Source organism: Cetorhinus maximus, chromosome 12 (assembly GCF_964194155.1).
Source record: "Cetorhinus maximus chromosome 12, sCetMax3.hap1.1, whole genome shotgun sequence".
In the NCBI taxonomy this organism is placed as follows: Eukaryota; Metazoa; Chordata; class Chondrichthyes; order Lamniformes; family Cetorhinidae; genus Cetorhinus; species Cetorhinus maximus.
The window spans coordinates 121,161,833-121,179,743 of record NC_135890.1 but is presented as its reverse complement, the minus strand read 5'-3'; the positions used below and the strand labels follow the sequence as shown (position 1 = coordinate 121,179,743).

Genomic DNA, 17,911 nt, shown 5'->3' with positions numbered 1-17,911 from the left:
CAGGAAACGATGACCCGACTACTTGTGGTGGTTTTATGGTAAAGTAAACGTTTATTAAAAGGATAAAGGGGGGAAAAAAATGATTACGCTGTACAAGAATGGTTTACACAGTACACAGTACCTTAAAACAGTTCCACAAATTTTGACTACCCTCAGAGCTAACCTTTCCCTTTTCTGTTCAGCGACTACCCTTATAGATTTTAAAATCTATAAAATTCCAGTAATTTTTACCCCACAGTGCCTTTTTCCTTGGGGTGTCCTCTGAAGCTGACACAGGAATGCTCGACAACATTTACAAACAAAAATAAAAGGAAGCTGTGCCCACACTGTCTTCCGGGAGTTCTGACCAGGTACCCCTTCACATAGGCTTCAGTATTTCCTTAAATGCGGTTCCTTCCCTTTGATCCGTCTATTATTTCAACCAGTCTCTTCAGAAATGCTTTCCTGCCAGAATTGATTAAATCGTTCTTAGATTTGTAAAAAAGCAATCTTACCCTATCTTTACCTCACCTGCTTGCACCTTTTTACAACCTGCATATATACCACTTTGAACTAAAACAACTCAATTCAAATTATATAAAAACAAAAATATATATATATCAAAAACAAAAAATAAAAAATACCTGGAAAAACTCAGCAGGTCTGGCAGCATCGGCGGAGAGGAGTAGAGTTGACGTTTCGAGTCCTCATGACCCTGCAACAGAACTAAGTAAAAATAGGAGAGGGGTGAAATATTCAAACTATTCCTGTCATTGCTTTATGTAAAACTCTGATTGAAGTTCCTCTTGGTTCATTAACATATCAAAACTACTTCTTCCTGTTGACTATAGACCCTTGCCGTCACTCTAGCTCTTAATCCAATCACAGCCTGGCTTCCAGTACATAAGAAAATATGCCTGGTTATTACCAGCAGAAAAATATTACAATTTCTTGTTTTCTTGTATTCCTAATTTAGATACAACTTTGCATTCTTTCAGGCTTCCTTTTCCTCCTGGCGATGTTGAAGCTACTTTTCTCGCTGGGTCTTATGTTGTATATTTGTTTTGCAGTTGACATTGTAACTTTCTATTTTGGCTTCTCATTTATTTGCTGTCGTTCTTGCATCTAGGAACACAGCTTCCTTTCATTTTTGTTTGTAAATGTTGCCGAGCATTCCTGTGCGGTACCACACAGATTGCTTGTGCTGTTTTATCCTTGACCGTGCCCATGGTTCTGCGACTTTGGAACTAGCCTGTGATAAAGTTAACAATACATTGGCGATGGCTTTATAGAATGTTACATTGCACTGTTTGATTTCCATGGCAACCTGCATTTATATAGCACCCTTCGCTTGGGGATCAGACCAAATAGGAATAGGAAAGAGTCTAGTAATGGTGGCCAAAAGGTGGTGGTAAAGATTAGGCATTGATGAGGATTCAAGGTGGGTGAATATTGAGATGAGATGGAGGGGTAAAGGGAAGGAATTCCATAGTGTGGGGGCAGGGTCACTGAAAGCTGTGGAAGAAAGAGGGGAATGCGCAATGGATCAAAGTTTGAATAGCAAAGAAAACGTGTAGGACTGTCGGATATTGAAGAAGTTGGGAGGGGTGAGGGTTGGAGCAACGCTTGAGGATGAGGTTTAGAAGTTGAATTGTAGGACATCCCATCAACTTGTACAATATAAATCATGCCTTGGAAATTCCTTTTGAGTGTGTAGGTGTTGCCTTTTTTACCTGTTGTTGCTAATTTCATGACCCGGATTGTGGTCTATTATTCTTAAAGCTCGTGGTTCTGCTGTTGGAAGTTATGTGCCTAGTGGGTGCAAACTGAAATAGATTCTGGTGACTTAGACATTAATTAGGCTTCATCCTATGCTCTAATTACTAAAACAAATTAACTTTTGCAACATTAATAGCATAGGTGCATTTAAGGGGAAGCTCTAAGTACATGAGAGAGTAAAGAATAAAGGATAAGCTGATAGGGTTAAACAAAAAGGGATGGTAGGAGGCTCACGTGGAATATAAAATGCCAGCATCGTCCAGCTGGGCTCAATGGCCTGTTTCTGTGCTGTAGAATTGATATAAAAATTGGACGTGTGGTTGATGATGAGGAAGAAAGCTGTGGACTGCAGAAAGATAGCAATGGACTGGTCAGGTGGTTGGAAAAGCGGCAGATGAAATTCAGTCCAGAGAAGTGAGGGGTAATGCATTTGGGGAGGGCAAAGGAATGCACAATAAATGGCAGGATAGTGAGAAGTGTAGAGGAACAAGGAGATCTTGGAGCTCATGCTGACAGATCCCTGATTGTAGCAGGACAGGTAGACAAGCTGATTAAGAGAACATATGGGATACTTTCTTTTTTATGAATGAGCAGAGAGATTATACTAGAGCTGTATAAAACCACAGCCAAAGAGCAAACAGATCTGATCACTGCATAACAGAAAGGGTGTGACCACACCAGAGAGGCTACAGAGGAGATTTACGAGGATGTTGCCAGGAATGGAGTATTTTAACTGTGAGGAAAGATTGGATAGGCTGGGGTTGTTCTCCTTGGAACAGAGGTGGCTAAGGGGAAATTTATTTGATGCACATAAAACTACGAGAAGCCTAAAAAGAGTGGACAGGAAGGACTTTTTTTCCTTATCAGAGAGGTCAATAACCAGGGGGGGTGGTGTTGAGTAATTTTTCACCCAGAGGGTGGTGTAGGTTTGGAACTCTCTGTCTGAAAGTGTGGCAGAGGCAGAAACCCTCATTGCATTGCTAAAACACTTGGATATGCACTTGAAACCTATTGGGCTACAGACTCAGAGGGCAGAAGTGGGATTAGGCTGGACAGCATTTTCTTGGCCGGTCCGGACAGCATGGGCTGAATGGACTCGTTCTGTGCTGTAAGTCTTCTGTGACCCCACGGGCCTTGACATCCCTCCGGTGCCCAGAATTGGGTAGTAGAGGTCCATAACCAGCGACTTATGAAGATTTAGCATCATTTACTTGCTCTATTATCCTGACCACCTGGGTTGTGGACAGACCAGTAAAGGTTTGATTTTTCTTTTCCTTTATCCAGCCATTTACCAGCCTATCTTGTGGCAGCGTTTAGCAAGCGCTTAGCTCGACTGGCCCTAACCTCGCCACCTCAGGCCCTGCTGATGCTCATTCCGTTAATCTGTAACCTCATCCGTCGACATCCATCATGCAAGCCTCTAATTCACAGGCCCAGCGAAACTCAAGGTACTGCTCCTTTTGCCATTGTCGTGGCTGCTGTGAATGATCTGAATCGAAATCTGTGTTGGCCGTGTGATGATGCCACTCTTGCGATCGTACCTACGTTTTTGCCGCATGTTTCTCCTGTGCTAATTTAAATGTAACAGAACCTGAGAAGCCTCTTACTGATAATCACGGAGCATCAAACCAGAGATTTCTTTATTGGTGGCCAGTACCAAACAGATTCAGTAGTACGTTTCGAAAGAGAATTGGATAAATATTTGAAAAGGAAGCATTTGCAGGGTTGGGGGTAAAACTGGAACGAATAGGATTAGCTCTTTCAAAGAGCCGACACACAATGGGCTGAATGGCCTCCTTCGGCACTGTAAGATCCTATCTTTCCAACTTGGTTTGCGCAAATTACAGTTTTGTTTTATAGTATTGTTTAATCTGACGCTGATCAGTTTGATTTTGATTTTACTCTGCCCTGTTTGAGTAACCGATTCGAGGTGATGCTTTTTTCTCTTTATTCTTCTCGTGGGATGTGGGTGTTGCTGCGAGGCCAGCGTGTGTTGCCCATCCCTAATTGCCCTTGAACTGAGTGGCTTCTTGGGCCATTTCGGGGGGCAGTTAAGAGTCCAGCACATTACTGTGGATGTGGAGTCACATGTCGACCAGACCAGGTAAGGACAGCAGATGTCCTTCCCTAAAGGACATTAATGAACCAGGTAGGTTTTTACAATAATTGACGGTAGTTGTCACGGTCACCATTACTGAGACTAGCTTTATATTCCAGATTTATTAATTGGATTTACATTCCACCAGCTACGATGGTGGGATTTGAGCCTGTGTCCCCAGGGCTTTGGCTTGGGCCTCTGGATGACTAGTCCAGTGATATTACCACTATGTCATCATCTACCCCCCTCCAAGCTCTAGTGGAAAGTCACTTTGTAGTAACTTTGGGTGTTTTCCAGATATTTCCGCTGACCCATACATAATGGACGAGGAAGATCCCGTAAAATGCAGAGCGATGGAGAGTTCTCTGTGGGAAATCCAGGTTGGTCAGTTTACTGGGTAAAGTTTCTCTCCTGTTTGAAATGTCTCATCCAGAAACGTGTCTTGATATTCTAATCCCAGGTACCATTTTTAAAAAATGATTTGCTCATGGGGATGTGGGTGTCGCTGTCTAGGCCAACATTTATTGCCCATCCCTAATTGCCCTTGAGAAGGTGGTGGTGAGCTGCCTTCTTGAACCTTTGCAGTCCCTGTGGTGTAGGAACACCCACAGTGCTGTTAGGGAGGGAGTTCCAGGATTTTGACCCAGCGACAGTGAAGGAACGGCTGATATATTTCCAAGTCAGGATTCTGTGTGGCATGGAGGGAACTTGCCCTGTATCAATCCCAAACTAATTCCACTGTCCATGGTGTTCCCACGAATCTGCTGCCCTTGTCCTTCTAGATGCATTATGGAAAATACATCACTGACTTAGACATAATAATTAGGAGCAGGAGTAGACCACTCGACACCTCGAGCCTGTTCTGCTGTTCAATAAGATCACAGCTGATCTTCTAGCTCAATACTACTTTCCCGCACTATCCCCATATTCCTTAATTCCCTTAGTGTCCAAAACTCTCTCAAACTTCACCTCGAATATACTCAACGACTGAGCATCCACAACCCTCTGGGGTAGATAATTCCAAAGATTCACAACCCTCTTGAGTGAAGAAATTTCTCCTCATCTCAGTCCAAAATCACTGACACCTTATCCTGAGACTATGGCACCCCCCCTCACTCTAGTCTCTCCAGCCGGGGGAGAACAGTCTCTTGGTATCTACCCTGTCCAGCCCTCCAAGAATCTTACGGCCGGAATTTTGCCCTCGGCGGGGGGGGGGGGCAAGCGGGAGCAGGCAGGAAGCGGACTGCTGCCTGCGATTGGAGCCCGATGGCGATTTCACACAGGGTGGGCCAGTTAAGGCCTATCCAGTGTGAAAAATGCGCTGCCTGTGTTGGGGCGGGGGTGGGGGCGGGGGTGGAGGGCGTGCGCGCAGGAAAAGTTCCCTGAGGCACAGAGCTGCCTCGGGGAGATGAAGATTTTTGAAAATTAAAAAATAAAGAATTTTTAAATGTTAAAAAAACATGTCCCTCATGTGTGACTTTGTCACATGAGCGGGGACATGTTGTGAGTGAAATGTTAAAATTTTAATTTAATTTTTAATTGCTGTTGGAAACCTCATCCCGCCTGTGGATGAGGTTTCCTAAAAAATCCAAAGGCCATAAGGCTGGACAGGCAGTGAAAAATTTTATTCAATTAGACCTTTAATGGCCTCAATAGACATGTTAATTGTCAGCGGGTGCGCTGCCCACCCCCGCACACGCCCGCCAACTGAAATATCGTTCGTCATTTTACGCTCGTTTGGGTCGGGTGCGTGCCCGCCTGACGAACGCAGTATTCTGGCCCACGTTACAGTGAGATCACATCTCATTCTTCTTAGCCCTACAGAGTTTAGGCAGGTTCTACTCCATCTCTTACTATTGGACAATCCCCTCACCTCAGTAATCAATATAACTTATACGCCCTCTGTTCTCAAGCGTTACTTTCTGTGCATGTTTTTTTATTCTGTAGGTGTGTATTGTGCCTTGACTGTGCTCTCTAGCTTTAGTCTATGTCCAAGAGGGGTCTCTCAATAAACTCTGCTTGTTGTTTTAATATGGCTCAATATGGCACAGTGTCAGTTTTGTTTTGCTCTCTGTCTCTCGTTCAGACTCTGCAGAATCATTACCATCCAGACGTTGCCAGTGCTGCAGCTACCATAAATAAAACTTTGTCCAGCCAAGAGACTGACCTTTCCACACTCCTCGACCTTTCTGTTGCAGAGGTGAGTAATAACCTTGTTTATCTGCTATGTTTTGATTTCTGTATTACAGGTTATTGATCTGTGTTTTCACAAACTAATGAATGGAATTGTTAATTAACATCATTGAAACCGGAGAAGAACGCTGTGATCCCATGATTTATTATTTCAATGCAAATCACCAACTTTGCTGAATCGTAGAATGCCAGGATATGGTTTTGCAATGTTTCTGATACTGGAAGTGGCAATCTGGAGGCTGAGAATTCAGATACCACCAATAGCAAGTAGTGAAATTGAATGAATTAAATCACAGATAAAATGACAATGAAACCTGGTGGATTTTTAAAAAAACCCAACTGGATTGTACATGATCGTCAGTGATCTGGATGCCCATACAGATCCAGTCTGCACTCCAGTCCCGTGCCAAGAGGTTGATTCTTAATGCCTTCTAAAGGAGTGGCCTAGCAAGCCACTCAGTTGTAAAAGCAGTACTTTCCAAGGGAAACTCGTGATGAGTAATCAGTGCAACCTCACCAGCAACCCCCACAGAATAAACAGAATCGCACTTAGTAAAAGCTGGGCTTCTGAGACGTTATTTGGTTTGATGTTTACAGAGCTGATCAAGAATACCTTGGATCTGTTGTCTGTTGAAAATCCAATTGGTGCTTGAAATGAGAATAGAGGGCCCAGCTCATAGAATGGTTACAGCACAGAAGGAGGCCATTCAGCCCATTGAGTTCATGCTGGGTCTCTGCAAGAGCAATTTAGCTAGTCCCACTCTCAGGCCCTCTCCCTGTAACCCTGCCAATTTCTTTTTACCCCTTCAGGTGCTTATCCAATTCCTTTTTTGAAAGCCCTGATTGAATCTGTCGCCCATTGTTGCAGTTTTGTACTTAACTTCCAGCCTAGGCTTACATTGCAGCCTGTGGTGCAGTCTTGCTTGTGTTGGGTGAGCAGGACTTTAGTTCCTATTCAGCCACATAAAGCCCCTTCTTGGTTGAGAATGAAAGGTGCTTCATTTACACCTCAGCCCTGGACTGGTTGTTGAGAAGCTGAGGGATGTGTGATGGTGAACAGTTTACAAGGTGGGAATTTAAAGAAGATAAATAACCCATGGCAAATCACTCACCGTGCCCAGGTAACATCGGATGTGTGGACCCAATAGAATTGACAAGTTGGCCATTAATATTTCAATTATTTAACGCTGTTGGATTAAATTCCCTTATGGGAATATCATCAGAATACAGCAGTTCAAGATGGTAGCTTACCACCTGCTCCTCAGGGTAACTCAAACTGGGTAATACAGTGCTGGCCTTGACAGTGACACCCACATCCTGGGATTAAAACATTTTTAATGTAGGACGTATTCGACTGAGAAGGAGACCTGAATGTTGGAAACTCTATGAGCTTAGTGCAGCATTTCTTCAGAGTAATGGTACAGGAAACGCATTGGAATGACAATGAAATTACGCATTTGATAAATGACATTGCTGCACTGCCTCAGATAGACATTGGGCGAGTCACTTGTGTCGAGCCATTGACTTGGCTCGGACTGTGTTGAAAAACTGCTCCAGAAAGGGCAGTGAGAAAAAGACAGGAATCGCGATGTATGTATTACCTCATCACCTCTCTAAGGAAGTCCCACACTGCTTCCGACACAATGATTTTTCACTCCCCCTTTTCCCATTAATGAAATATGTTGGGAATGTTTATTCATATTATATAGACAAACTCGACTAAACACATGGGCTCATTCTTTATAACTTGCATTCTGTGCAATGCAACATGCATTGTGGACACACACTTTCACCACAGGAAGTTGTTGAGGCTGAGATCATACCATTTTGTAAGGGAAGATTAGATCAATGTTTGAAGCACAGGAGGGTACAGGATTATGGGGAAGAACATATAGCAGTCCGAATACTGGGACTCATACAGGGCTATGGGACAGGGAGGTAGTGGGATTAGCTTGGAATTGATTCAGGGCTATGTGGAGAGAGCGGGACAGTAGGATTAGTTTGGGATTGATACAGGGCTGTGGGGAGAGAGCGGGGCCGTGGGATTAGTTTGAGATTGATATAGGGCTATGGGGAGAGAGCGGGACAGTATGATTAGTTTGGGATTGATATAGGGCTATGGAGAGAGAGTGGGACAGTGGGATTAGTTTGGGATTGATACAGGGCTGTGGGGAGAGAGTGGGACAGTGGGATTAGTTTGGGATTGATATAGGGCTGTGGGGAGAGAGTGGGACAGTGGGATTATTTTGGGATTGATACAGGGCTGTGGGGAGAGAGCGGGGCAGTGGGATTAGTTTGAGATTGATATAGAGCTATGGGGAGAGAGCAGGACAGTGGGATTATTTTCGGATTGATACAGGGCTATGGGGAGAGAGCGGGGCAGTGGGATTAGTTTAGGATTGATACAGGGCTTTGGGGAGAGAGCAGGGCAGTGGGATTAGTTTGGGATTGATACAGGGCTGTGGGGAGAGAGCAGGGCCGTGGGATTATTTTGGGATCGATACAGGGCTGTGGGGAGAGAGTGGGACAGTGGGATTAGTTTGAGATTGATATAGGGCTGTGGGGAGCGAGTGGGACAGTGGGATTATTTTGGGATTGATACAGGGCTGTGGGGAGCGAGTGGGACAGTGGGATTATTTTGGGATCGATACAGGGCTGTGGGGAGCGAGTGGGACAGTGGGATTATTTTGGGATCGATACAGGGCTGTGGGGAGTGAGTGGGACAGTGGGATTAGTTTGAGATTGATATAGGGCTGTGGGGAGAGAGCGGGGCAGTGGGATTAGTTTGGGATTGATACAGGGTTGTGGGGAGAGAGCAGGGCCGTGGGATTATTTTGGGATCGATACAGGGCTGTGGGGAGTGAGTGGGACAGTGGGATTATTTTGGGATTGATACAGGGCTGTGGGGAGTGAGTGGGACAGTGGGATTAGTTTGGGATTGATACAGGGCTGTGGGGAGAGAGCGGGGCCGTGGGATTATTTTGGGATTGATACAGGGCTGTGGGGAGCGAGCGGGGCAGTGGGATTAGTTTGAGGTTAGCAGTGAGCTGGCACAGGCATGGTGAGCCAAATAGATCCCTGTGCTGCAAACATCTGTGGTTCAATTATCTTCATTCAGCAGGTTCAAAGCAGATGGACAGTACTGTTACATCTGCACCTAACAAATGGAGATTAACAGCATTGATGAAATGTTCCCATGTTACACTTAGTTTTCAAGAAACTAAGAAACGAGAAGTTAGTCTGATTGGCGAACATGACCTGCATTGACTCATGAAAGCAGTAACACTTCTGTGGGCTTCACTGTGTTGCATGGACGTTAAAGATATTTGATGTTGCAGAGTGCACTGGTGTTTGCAGATATCCGTAAACTGAACAAATTGTGTGGGTTCCTTTAGCTTCTCACCCCCAGCGTCAGAGATGCCTCTGATTTCCCGTACTGCTGACACAAGCAGTTCCTGCGGAAGATGTAGTATAGAGAGACAGACCACAGCACACTCGCTGTCCTTGGCTACAGGGCCTGACTGAGAAGTAATCACCATACGTGACCAACAACAGCTTGCATTTATATAGCACCTTCAACACAGTAAAATTTTCCAAGGTGTTCCACAGGAGTGTTATCGGACAAAATTTGCCACCGATTGACTTTGTGAGATATTAGGACAGGTGAGGTAGCTTTTATGAAACTTCTTAAGCAGAGGGAGTTTTAGAGAGGGATCTCCAGAGTTTAGGGCCTTGGCAGCTAAAAGCACGGCCACCAATGATTAAAATCGGGCAGCACAAGAGGCCGGAACTGGAGGAGCGTAGATATTGTACAGCTTTCATTTAGTATAAGAAAGTACTTCGCATGGAAGAAGCAAAATGGACAGCGAGACTAAAGAGGGCAGAGGGTGGGGGGGGGTCAAAAGATCGGCTCAGAGGGCTTTAGGTATTAGAAAAGGTCGTGATAGGAAAGGGCAGTGGACGGATTTAGGGAGGAATTGAAAATTACAGAGCTCGGTGGGGGTGGTCTAGATAGAAGGGAACCAAAGGTATGGATTGCATCATCTTCAGTTCTCTCAGCGCTTGTATTTGTACTTGTATTTTGAACAGATTTTTGAAAAAGAACCAAAGAAGAGAGCGAAATCAGCTCCGTTGGACTTTGAGCCAGCCATGGGGTTATTGACAAGGAAGAATGATCTGGTGACTCAACATTGGACTTTGGACTAACAGTCACCACAAAATATTTCATTGGCTGCGAAGATGCAACAGACATATCTGATATAGTTTTGTGTTATTGTATTCTGTTTTCATGCAGTGACAGCCATCAATTTTTTAATTAAAGAACTTTGTAGTACACCTGTGGTTAACATGAAGAATCTTCATTGTTTTACAATAGTTTCTGTGGTTTGAATGAGTTGAGGGGGAGGAGAGACTGAACCTTTTCAGAGGCGTGTAACCATTGTGTACACACTGCACATGGAGCTGAAAAGTCGCTTATTGTTGGGGTTTCTGTCCTTTGTGTTACCCATCACAAGACGACACGTGGCGGAGAAAAGCTGGCGTCAATACGAGCATAAGAAATAGGAGCAGGAGTAGGCCATTCGGCCCTTCAAGCCTACCCCGCCATTCAATAAGACCATGACTGATCTGCCCCAGGCCTCAACTCCTCTATTGTGCCAGCTCCTCAGCCCTCAACTCCCCGATATTTCAAAAATCTATCAACCTCCTCTTTAAATACTTTCCATGATCTAGCCTCCACAACTCTCTGGGGTAGAGAATTCCAGACATTCACTACCCTCTGAGAGAAGAAATTCCTTCACATCTCAGTTTTAAATGAGCATCCTCTTATTCTATAACTATGTCCCCTTGTTCGAGATTACCCCACTAGTGGAAACGTCTTCTCAACATCTACCCTGTCAAGCCCCCTCAGAATCTTGTACCTTTCATAAAGATCACCCCTCATTCTTCTAAACTCTAATGAATAAAGGCCTAACCTGTTTAGCCGCTCTTGATAAATTAACCCCTTCATCCCAGGAATCAGCCTAGTGAATCTCTTTTGAACTGCCTCCAATGCCAGTAAATCTTTTCTTAAATACGGTGACCAAAACTGTACACAGTCCTCCAGGTGAAGCCTCACCAACACCCTGTACAGCTGTAACAAGACTTCCCTATTTTTAAACTCCAGCCCCCTAGCAACACAGGCCAAAATTCCATTTGCCGCCTTAATTACTTGCTGCACCTGCATGCTAACCTTTTGTGTTTCATGCACAAGAATATCCAGATCCCTCTGTGCTGCACTTTTTTGGAGTCTCTCTCCATTTATATAATAGCCTGTCTTTTGATTCTTCCTACCAAAGCACATGACCTCACACTTTCTTACATTAAACTCCCATCTGCCAAGTTTTTGCCCACTCACTCAACCCAACCATATCCCCTTCCAGATTCCTTATGTCCTCATCACAACATGCCCTCCCACCTATTTTTGTATCGTTAGCAAATTTGGATACATTACACTCAGCCCCCTCCTCCAAGTCATTAATATAGATAGTAAATAATTGAGGTCCTAGGACTGATCCTTGTGGCGCTCCACTAGTTATGTCTTTCCAACCTGAAAAAGACCCATTAATCCTGACTCTCTTGTCTTATGTGCGTTAACCAATCCTCAATCCATGCTAATACATTACCCCCAATATCGTGAGCTCCTATCTTGTGCAATAACCTTTTATGTGGCACCTTATCGAATGCCTTCTGGAAATAAAATACACTACATCTACTGGTTCCCCTTTATCAACTCTGCTGTGATATCTTCAAAGAACTCTAGCAAATTTGTCAAACATGATTTTCCTTTCACAAAACCATGTTGACTCTGATTACGTTAAGCTTTTCTAAATGTCCAGCTATTTCTTCCTTAATAATGGACTCTAGCATTTTCCCAACGACAGATGTTAGGCTGGCTGACCCATAGTTTCCTGCTTTTTGTCTCCCTCCCTTCTTGAACAGGGCGGAGGGGGGTTACAGCGGTTTTCCAATCCGCTGGGACCCTCCCAGAATCCGGAGAGTTCTGGAATGTTTTGACCAATGCCTCCACTATCTCTGCAGCCACTTCCTTTAAAACCCTTGGATGCAGGCCATCAGGTCCTAGTGATTTGTCTGCCTTTAATCCCATTGGTTTGTCAAATACTTTGTCCCTCGCGATAGAGACTGTTACAAGATCTTTCCTCCCATTAGCTCCTTGCTTATCTGATATCTTTGGAATGTTTATAGTGTCCTCCACCGTGAAGACCGATGCAGAACTTTGGTTTAAATTATCTGCCATTTCCCCGTTCCCTGTTATCAATTCTCCAGTCGCATCCTCCAAGGGTCCCACGCCCACTTTAGCCACTCTCTTTTTATATACCCGTAGAAGCTCCCGCTGTTTGTTTTTATATTTATTGCCAATTTACTTTCATAATCAATTTTCTGCCTCTTTATTAGCTTTTTAGTCATCGCTGCTGGTTCCTAAAAAAATTCCCAATCCTCTGGCCTACCACTAGTTTTCACTGCTTTGTATGCCTTATTTTTGATTGGAAACTCTCCTTGACTGCCTTTGTTAACCACGGTTGGTTCACCCTTCTCATCGAATCCTTCTTTTTGATCGGGATTAATTTTTGCTGAGCATTATGAAATATCTGCTTAAATGTCTGCCACTGCTCATCCACCGACCATCCCCTTAGTCTATTTTCCCAGCCCGCTTTAGACAACTCTTTCTTCATACCTCTGTAATTACCCTTATTTAAGTTGAGGACACTGGTTTGAGACCCGAGTTGCTCGCCCTCAAACTGAATTTGAAATTCTACCATGTTGTGATTGCTACCCCCTTAACTATGATATTGCTTATTAATTCCACCTCATTACACATTACTAGATCGAAAATAGCCTGTTCCTGGGTAGGTTCTGCAATGTATCGCTCTAAGAAATGATCCCTGATGCACTCTACAAATTCGTCTTCTATATTACCCCTGCCAATCTGATTTGTCCAGTCAATATGCAGATTAAAATCACCCATGACAATTGTGATTTTATGCATGCCTCCATTATTTCCTGATTTGTACTTTGTCCTCCATTGAGGCAACTCTTCGGGGGCCTATAGCTGACTTCCACCCATGACTTCTTCCCCTTGCTATTCCTTATTTCCACTCAAACTGATTCCACATCACGATCTATTGCACCTACATCACTACTCACCACCGCACTGATACCTTCCTTTATTAACAAAGCTACCCTACCTCCTTTTCCTTTTAGCCTATTTTTCCAGAAGGTTGAACACCCTTGAATACTGAGTTCCTGGTCTTGGTCACTCTGCAACCACGTCTCTGTAATAGCTATCAAGTCATATTCATTTATTTCTATTTGTGCCGTCAACTCTATCTTGTTACAAATGCTGAGTGCACTCATATAAAGAGCCTTAAGCTTTGACTTTTTACCATTATTGCTCATTCTGGTTCTGATTTCTGCTGTACTCTTCTGTTTATATTTTCTACCCCTTCCTGTCACACTTTGATTATTGTTCACCTCTTCACTACTCTGCACCCCTGCTCTCTTGTTTCGTTTTGATTTTTTAAACTTCCCTTCAATTGAACCCTCCCCCCGACTAATTAGTTTAAAGTCCTATCTACCACCCTAGTTATACGATTCACCAGGACACATGGTTCAAATGAAGCCCGTCCCAACAGAACAGCTCTCTCCTTCCCCAGTACTAGTGCCTGTGCCCCATGAATCGGAACCCATTTCTCCCACACCAATCTTTGAGCCACACATTTAACTCTCTAATCATATTTCCACTACACCAATTTGCACGTGGCTCGGGTAGAAATCCGGAGATTATTACCTTTGTGGTTCTGCTTTTTAATTTAGCCCCGAGCTGCTCGTAGTCCTCAGCAGAACCTCTTTCCTAGTCCTGCCTGTGTTGTTGGTACCTACATGGACCAGGACAACTGGATCCTTCCTCTCCCACTCCAAGTACCTCTCCAGCTCAGAAGACATGTCCTTAACCTTGGCACCAGGTAGGCAACACAGCCTTCGGGACTCTGTATTTGCTGCAGAGAACAGTATCTATTCCCCTAACTATGCTATCCCCTATTACTGCTACATTTCCCTGTCCTCCCCCCTTGCTTGAATGGTGCTCTGTACCACGGTGCCGTGGTCAGTTTGCTCATCCTCCCTGCAGTCTGTGCCCTCGTCCACACCGGGAGCAAGAACCTCGTGTCTATTGGGCAAGGGCACTGGCTGAGGCTCCTCCAAAGTTAAATCCTGGATTCCCAGGTCTGTCGCGATTGAGCAGTTACATAGTGGTAAGATCTGGAGGAGGCCATTAAGCTGCTTGAGTTTACTCCACCAGTCAATCAAATTTCAGCTGATCTGTACCTCAACTCCATTGGCCTGCTTTAGCTCCATAACCCTCGAATCCTCACCCAAGAAAAATCTGTCAAACACAGTTCTGAAAGCCCCAGTTGAACCCTAATATCCGTAGCTTTCTGGGGGAGAGAGTTCCAGATTTCCACTAATCTTTGCATGAAGAAATGTTTCCTGACATCAGCCCTGAACAGCTCTAATTTTAAGATTATGTACCCTTGTTCAAGACTCTGCACCAGAGGAATTAAATGGAGTTTTTTTTTATGTGCAGCAGAGACCACTGCAGTTCTCATGTGAATACTGTTTGTTTTTAGATGATTATAGGGAGGACAATCAAAGTTAATTTGTGAGGTGTCTGGTGAGAAGCTTTAACTTGTGGCAAGATTCCCATCTTGGCCAGTAACGCCTGTTGCAGTCCTCCCAACCCCGCATGGGAACTTCAAGGGAAATGGGAATTTGCAGTTTCTCTAGGGTTGAAACTGATTTCATTCAACACCATGACACCTATCTGGAGAAACCATAGAATCTTATAGCAGGGAAACAGGCAAAAGAACCAGGGGGAAATGTTACACAGTGAGTTGTTGTGATAGCACCTTCCAAACACTACCATCTAAAAGGACAAGAGCAGCAGAGACATGGGAACATAACCACCTGGAAGTTCCCTTCCAAGTCACTCACCATCCTGACTTGGAAATATATCGCCGTTCCTTCACTGTCGCAGGATCAAAATCCTGGAACTCCCTCCCTAACAGCACTGTGGGTGTACCTACACCACATGGACTGCAGCGGTTCAAGAAGGCAGCTCATCACCACCTTCTCAAGGACAATTAGGTATGAGCAATAAATGCTGGTCCAGCCAATGAAGCCCACATCCCGTGAATGAATAAAAAAATAATCTGAAACACGCTGCCTGAAAGAGTGGTGGAAGCAGATTCAATGGTAACTTTTGAAAGTAAATTGGATAAATAGTTAAAGTGGAAAATTTTACAGCTATATGGTAAAGAGCAGGGGCTGTGAGAGTAATTGAATAGCCACAATAGCCCAAATGGTTTCACACGCTGTATTTTTCTGCAATGTGATTCGGCCCATCGTGCATGTGCTGGCCCTTTGAAAGAGCGATCCAATAGCCCCACTCCCCTGCCCTTCCTCCATTGTCGTGGAATTGTTTTCCTTTTCAGCTATTTATCCAATTCCCTTTCAAAAGTTGCCATTGAATCTGTTTTCACCGGCCTTTCAGGCATCGTGTTCCTGTAGAAATTCCAACCCCTCCCCCCAATATCTCCCTTCCACGTTTTTAAGTCAAGTTTGACTCAATTTTAGTTTCTAAACAACCTGATGAGAACATATCAGGAGTTAATCTTTTGCTAAGATAAACTTTCAAAGTATTGGCTATCAACGCAAGATTTCTGGTTTGATGGTCTGTGGTTTTGTGTGCAGTGAGCTGGCATCTCCCGGACACACTCACTGTATTCAACTCACCACTTGAGGTTATGATAACAGCTGCCTCTGTCATGTGGCTTAAAATTGGGCTGTGGTTGTCTTGTTGGCACTTGTTAATTTACTTTTACTTCCTCCTTTTGCCACCCCATGCCAATTTAAAACACAAGCTTGTTATTATTATGAAGCAGTTTCATCACTGCAGCAAAACTAAAAGTGACAGATTGTGAGCCAGGCATTGAGGCTTGAATTGACTCCAAGAACAGATTGAGATTCTTTCTTCGAGGCCGTCTCGGCTCACTTCAGATTCAGGTGAGCCCCTGACTTCAGACTCAGGTAAGATTCACAGCAGGGAGAGCACAGCGAAACGGCCTGGATTCAATAAATAACTTAGATAAAAACGAAAAGCTAAAAGCTACTGCGGATGCTGGAAATCCAAAACAAAAACAGAATTACCTGGAAAAACTCAGCAGGTCTGGCAGCATCGGTGGAGAAGAAAACAGTTGACGTTTCGAGTCCTCACGACCCAGGGTCGTGAGGACTCGAAACGTCAACTGTTTTCTTCTCCACTGATGCTGCCAGACCTGCTGAGTTTTTCCAGGTAGTTCTATTTTTGTGTTGTCAATAAATAACTTCCCTGAATCATTTCAGTGACCCTTCATCTGCTGTTGGTCAAGGGAGCATCACTGTTGCTTTAAAAGCTCGGTGGCAGAATGAATTAACAGTTCGGGATGGTTGGCCCTGAATCGAATTTAAAATTAACTAGAGGCGCATCTTAAAAAGTTGGAGGGAGTTGGCTCTTCCTACTGAAACACGACGAACGGTCTGCCCCTCATACGGATGGTTTGACTTTCTGGAACAATGTTTTACCAGGCTGGATTGGCAATATGTATTCGAAACAGTTTTCACTTTCAACAGAAGTTGGACCTCAGATGCCATAGATATGGTGAGTTATGAAACTGGAAAAATTAGCGGAATGATGCAAACTTGCTTTTGTTTCCCATGACATCTTGTGACATGTAAAGAAACTTCCTCCATCCAACTCCTCGTCCCTTTAGCAAGAAGAGGTCTCAGCGTCAAGTTATTCAAGGAAATGCTTGCCGTTCAGAGGTTTTTAGTAAATGTACAAAATCAGCCTTTGTCTCCCTGTCACCCCTGCTTCCCCTTCCTGTCAACTGCCTCACTTTCTCACTCTTAATGGTGTGGCAACCTTCCTGGAAATGAATCCACAAGCTCCGCTCTACCTCTGTTGTTCTACACAAGTGGTCATACATGTGCGCACACCCCTTCATGGGTGCTTGTTTGTAGGTGACAGAACTCTGGTGAGTGAGGAACACATGATAGTTGAGCCCAATTCTGTCCACACCTGGGACTCAGGCATATGCAGATCCTTTGTGGGGGCTAGGGTAAGGGGGGTGGGTAGTGTTGGATAGCAAGCAGTAGTAGGAGCACTGACCATTGTCTTCCACCCTACTCAACACAAGGTGCTCCAGTCAATTGTAGATCTGCAAATTTAGCCCAGACCAAGGATTAAGCTAATTACCTTCCTCATCTGTGAGGTTCAGTTAATAACTGGATAAACTGACAACCCATTGGAGATTCGAATCAGTCAATAGCTGCCCTCACACAGACCAATCAATGATCTTAGATGTAGAAACAAATTCGGCCCCCTTGCCCGTGGATCAATAGATTAATGAGGGCTTGTGAGGTCTATCAAAAGTTCCTGCCCTATTGAAAGTCTAACAAACACTGGCATTGACTCAATGGCCAGCTGGCACTAATGAACCATTTTCGGGTTGGCTACATATGAAGGGTGGTGTGCCACAGGGATCAGTGCTGGACCAACAACTTTTTACAATTTATACAAATGACTTGGATGAAGGGACTGAAGGAATGGTTGCTAAATTTGCTGATGATACAAAGATAGGTAGGAAAGTAAATAGTGAAGAGGACTTAAGGAGGCTACTAAGTGACATAGATAGGTTAAGCGAGTGGGAAAAGATCTGGCAAATGGAGTATAATGTGGGCAAATGTGAAATTGTCCATTTTGGCTGG

At 44.2% G+C, this 17,911-nt stretch overlaps 1 protein-coding gene across 1 annotated transcript in view; it reads left to right on the top strand.

The window, feature by feature from the left end:
* noc4l (nucleolar complex associated 4 homolog) overlaps positions 1-10,384 on the top strand; it is a 43,293-nt gene extending 32,909 nt beyond the window's left edge. The window contains exons 12-15 of the mRNA XM_078554527.1: positions 3,043-3,206; positions 4,154-4,236; positions 5,943-6,056; positions 10,139-10,384. Coding sequence (XP_078410653.1) covers positions 3,043-3,206; positions 4,154-4,236; positions 5,943-6,056; positions 10,139-10,255 — 478 coding nt within the window. The 3' untranslated portion in view covers positions 10,256-10,384. The remainder of the gene's footprint in view (positions 1-3,042; positions 3,207-4,153; positions 4,237-5,942; positions 6,057-10,138) is intronic.
* Positions 10,385-17,911: the final 7,527 nt, after the last annotated feature.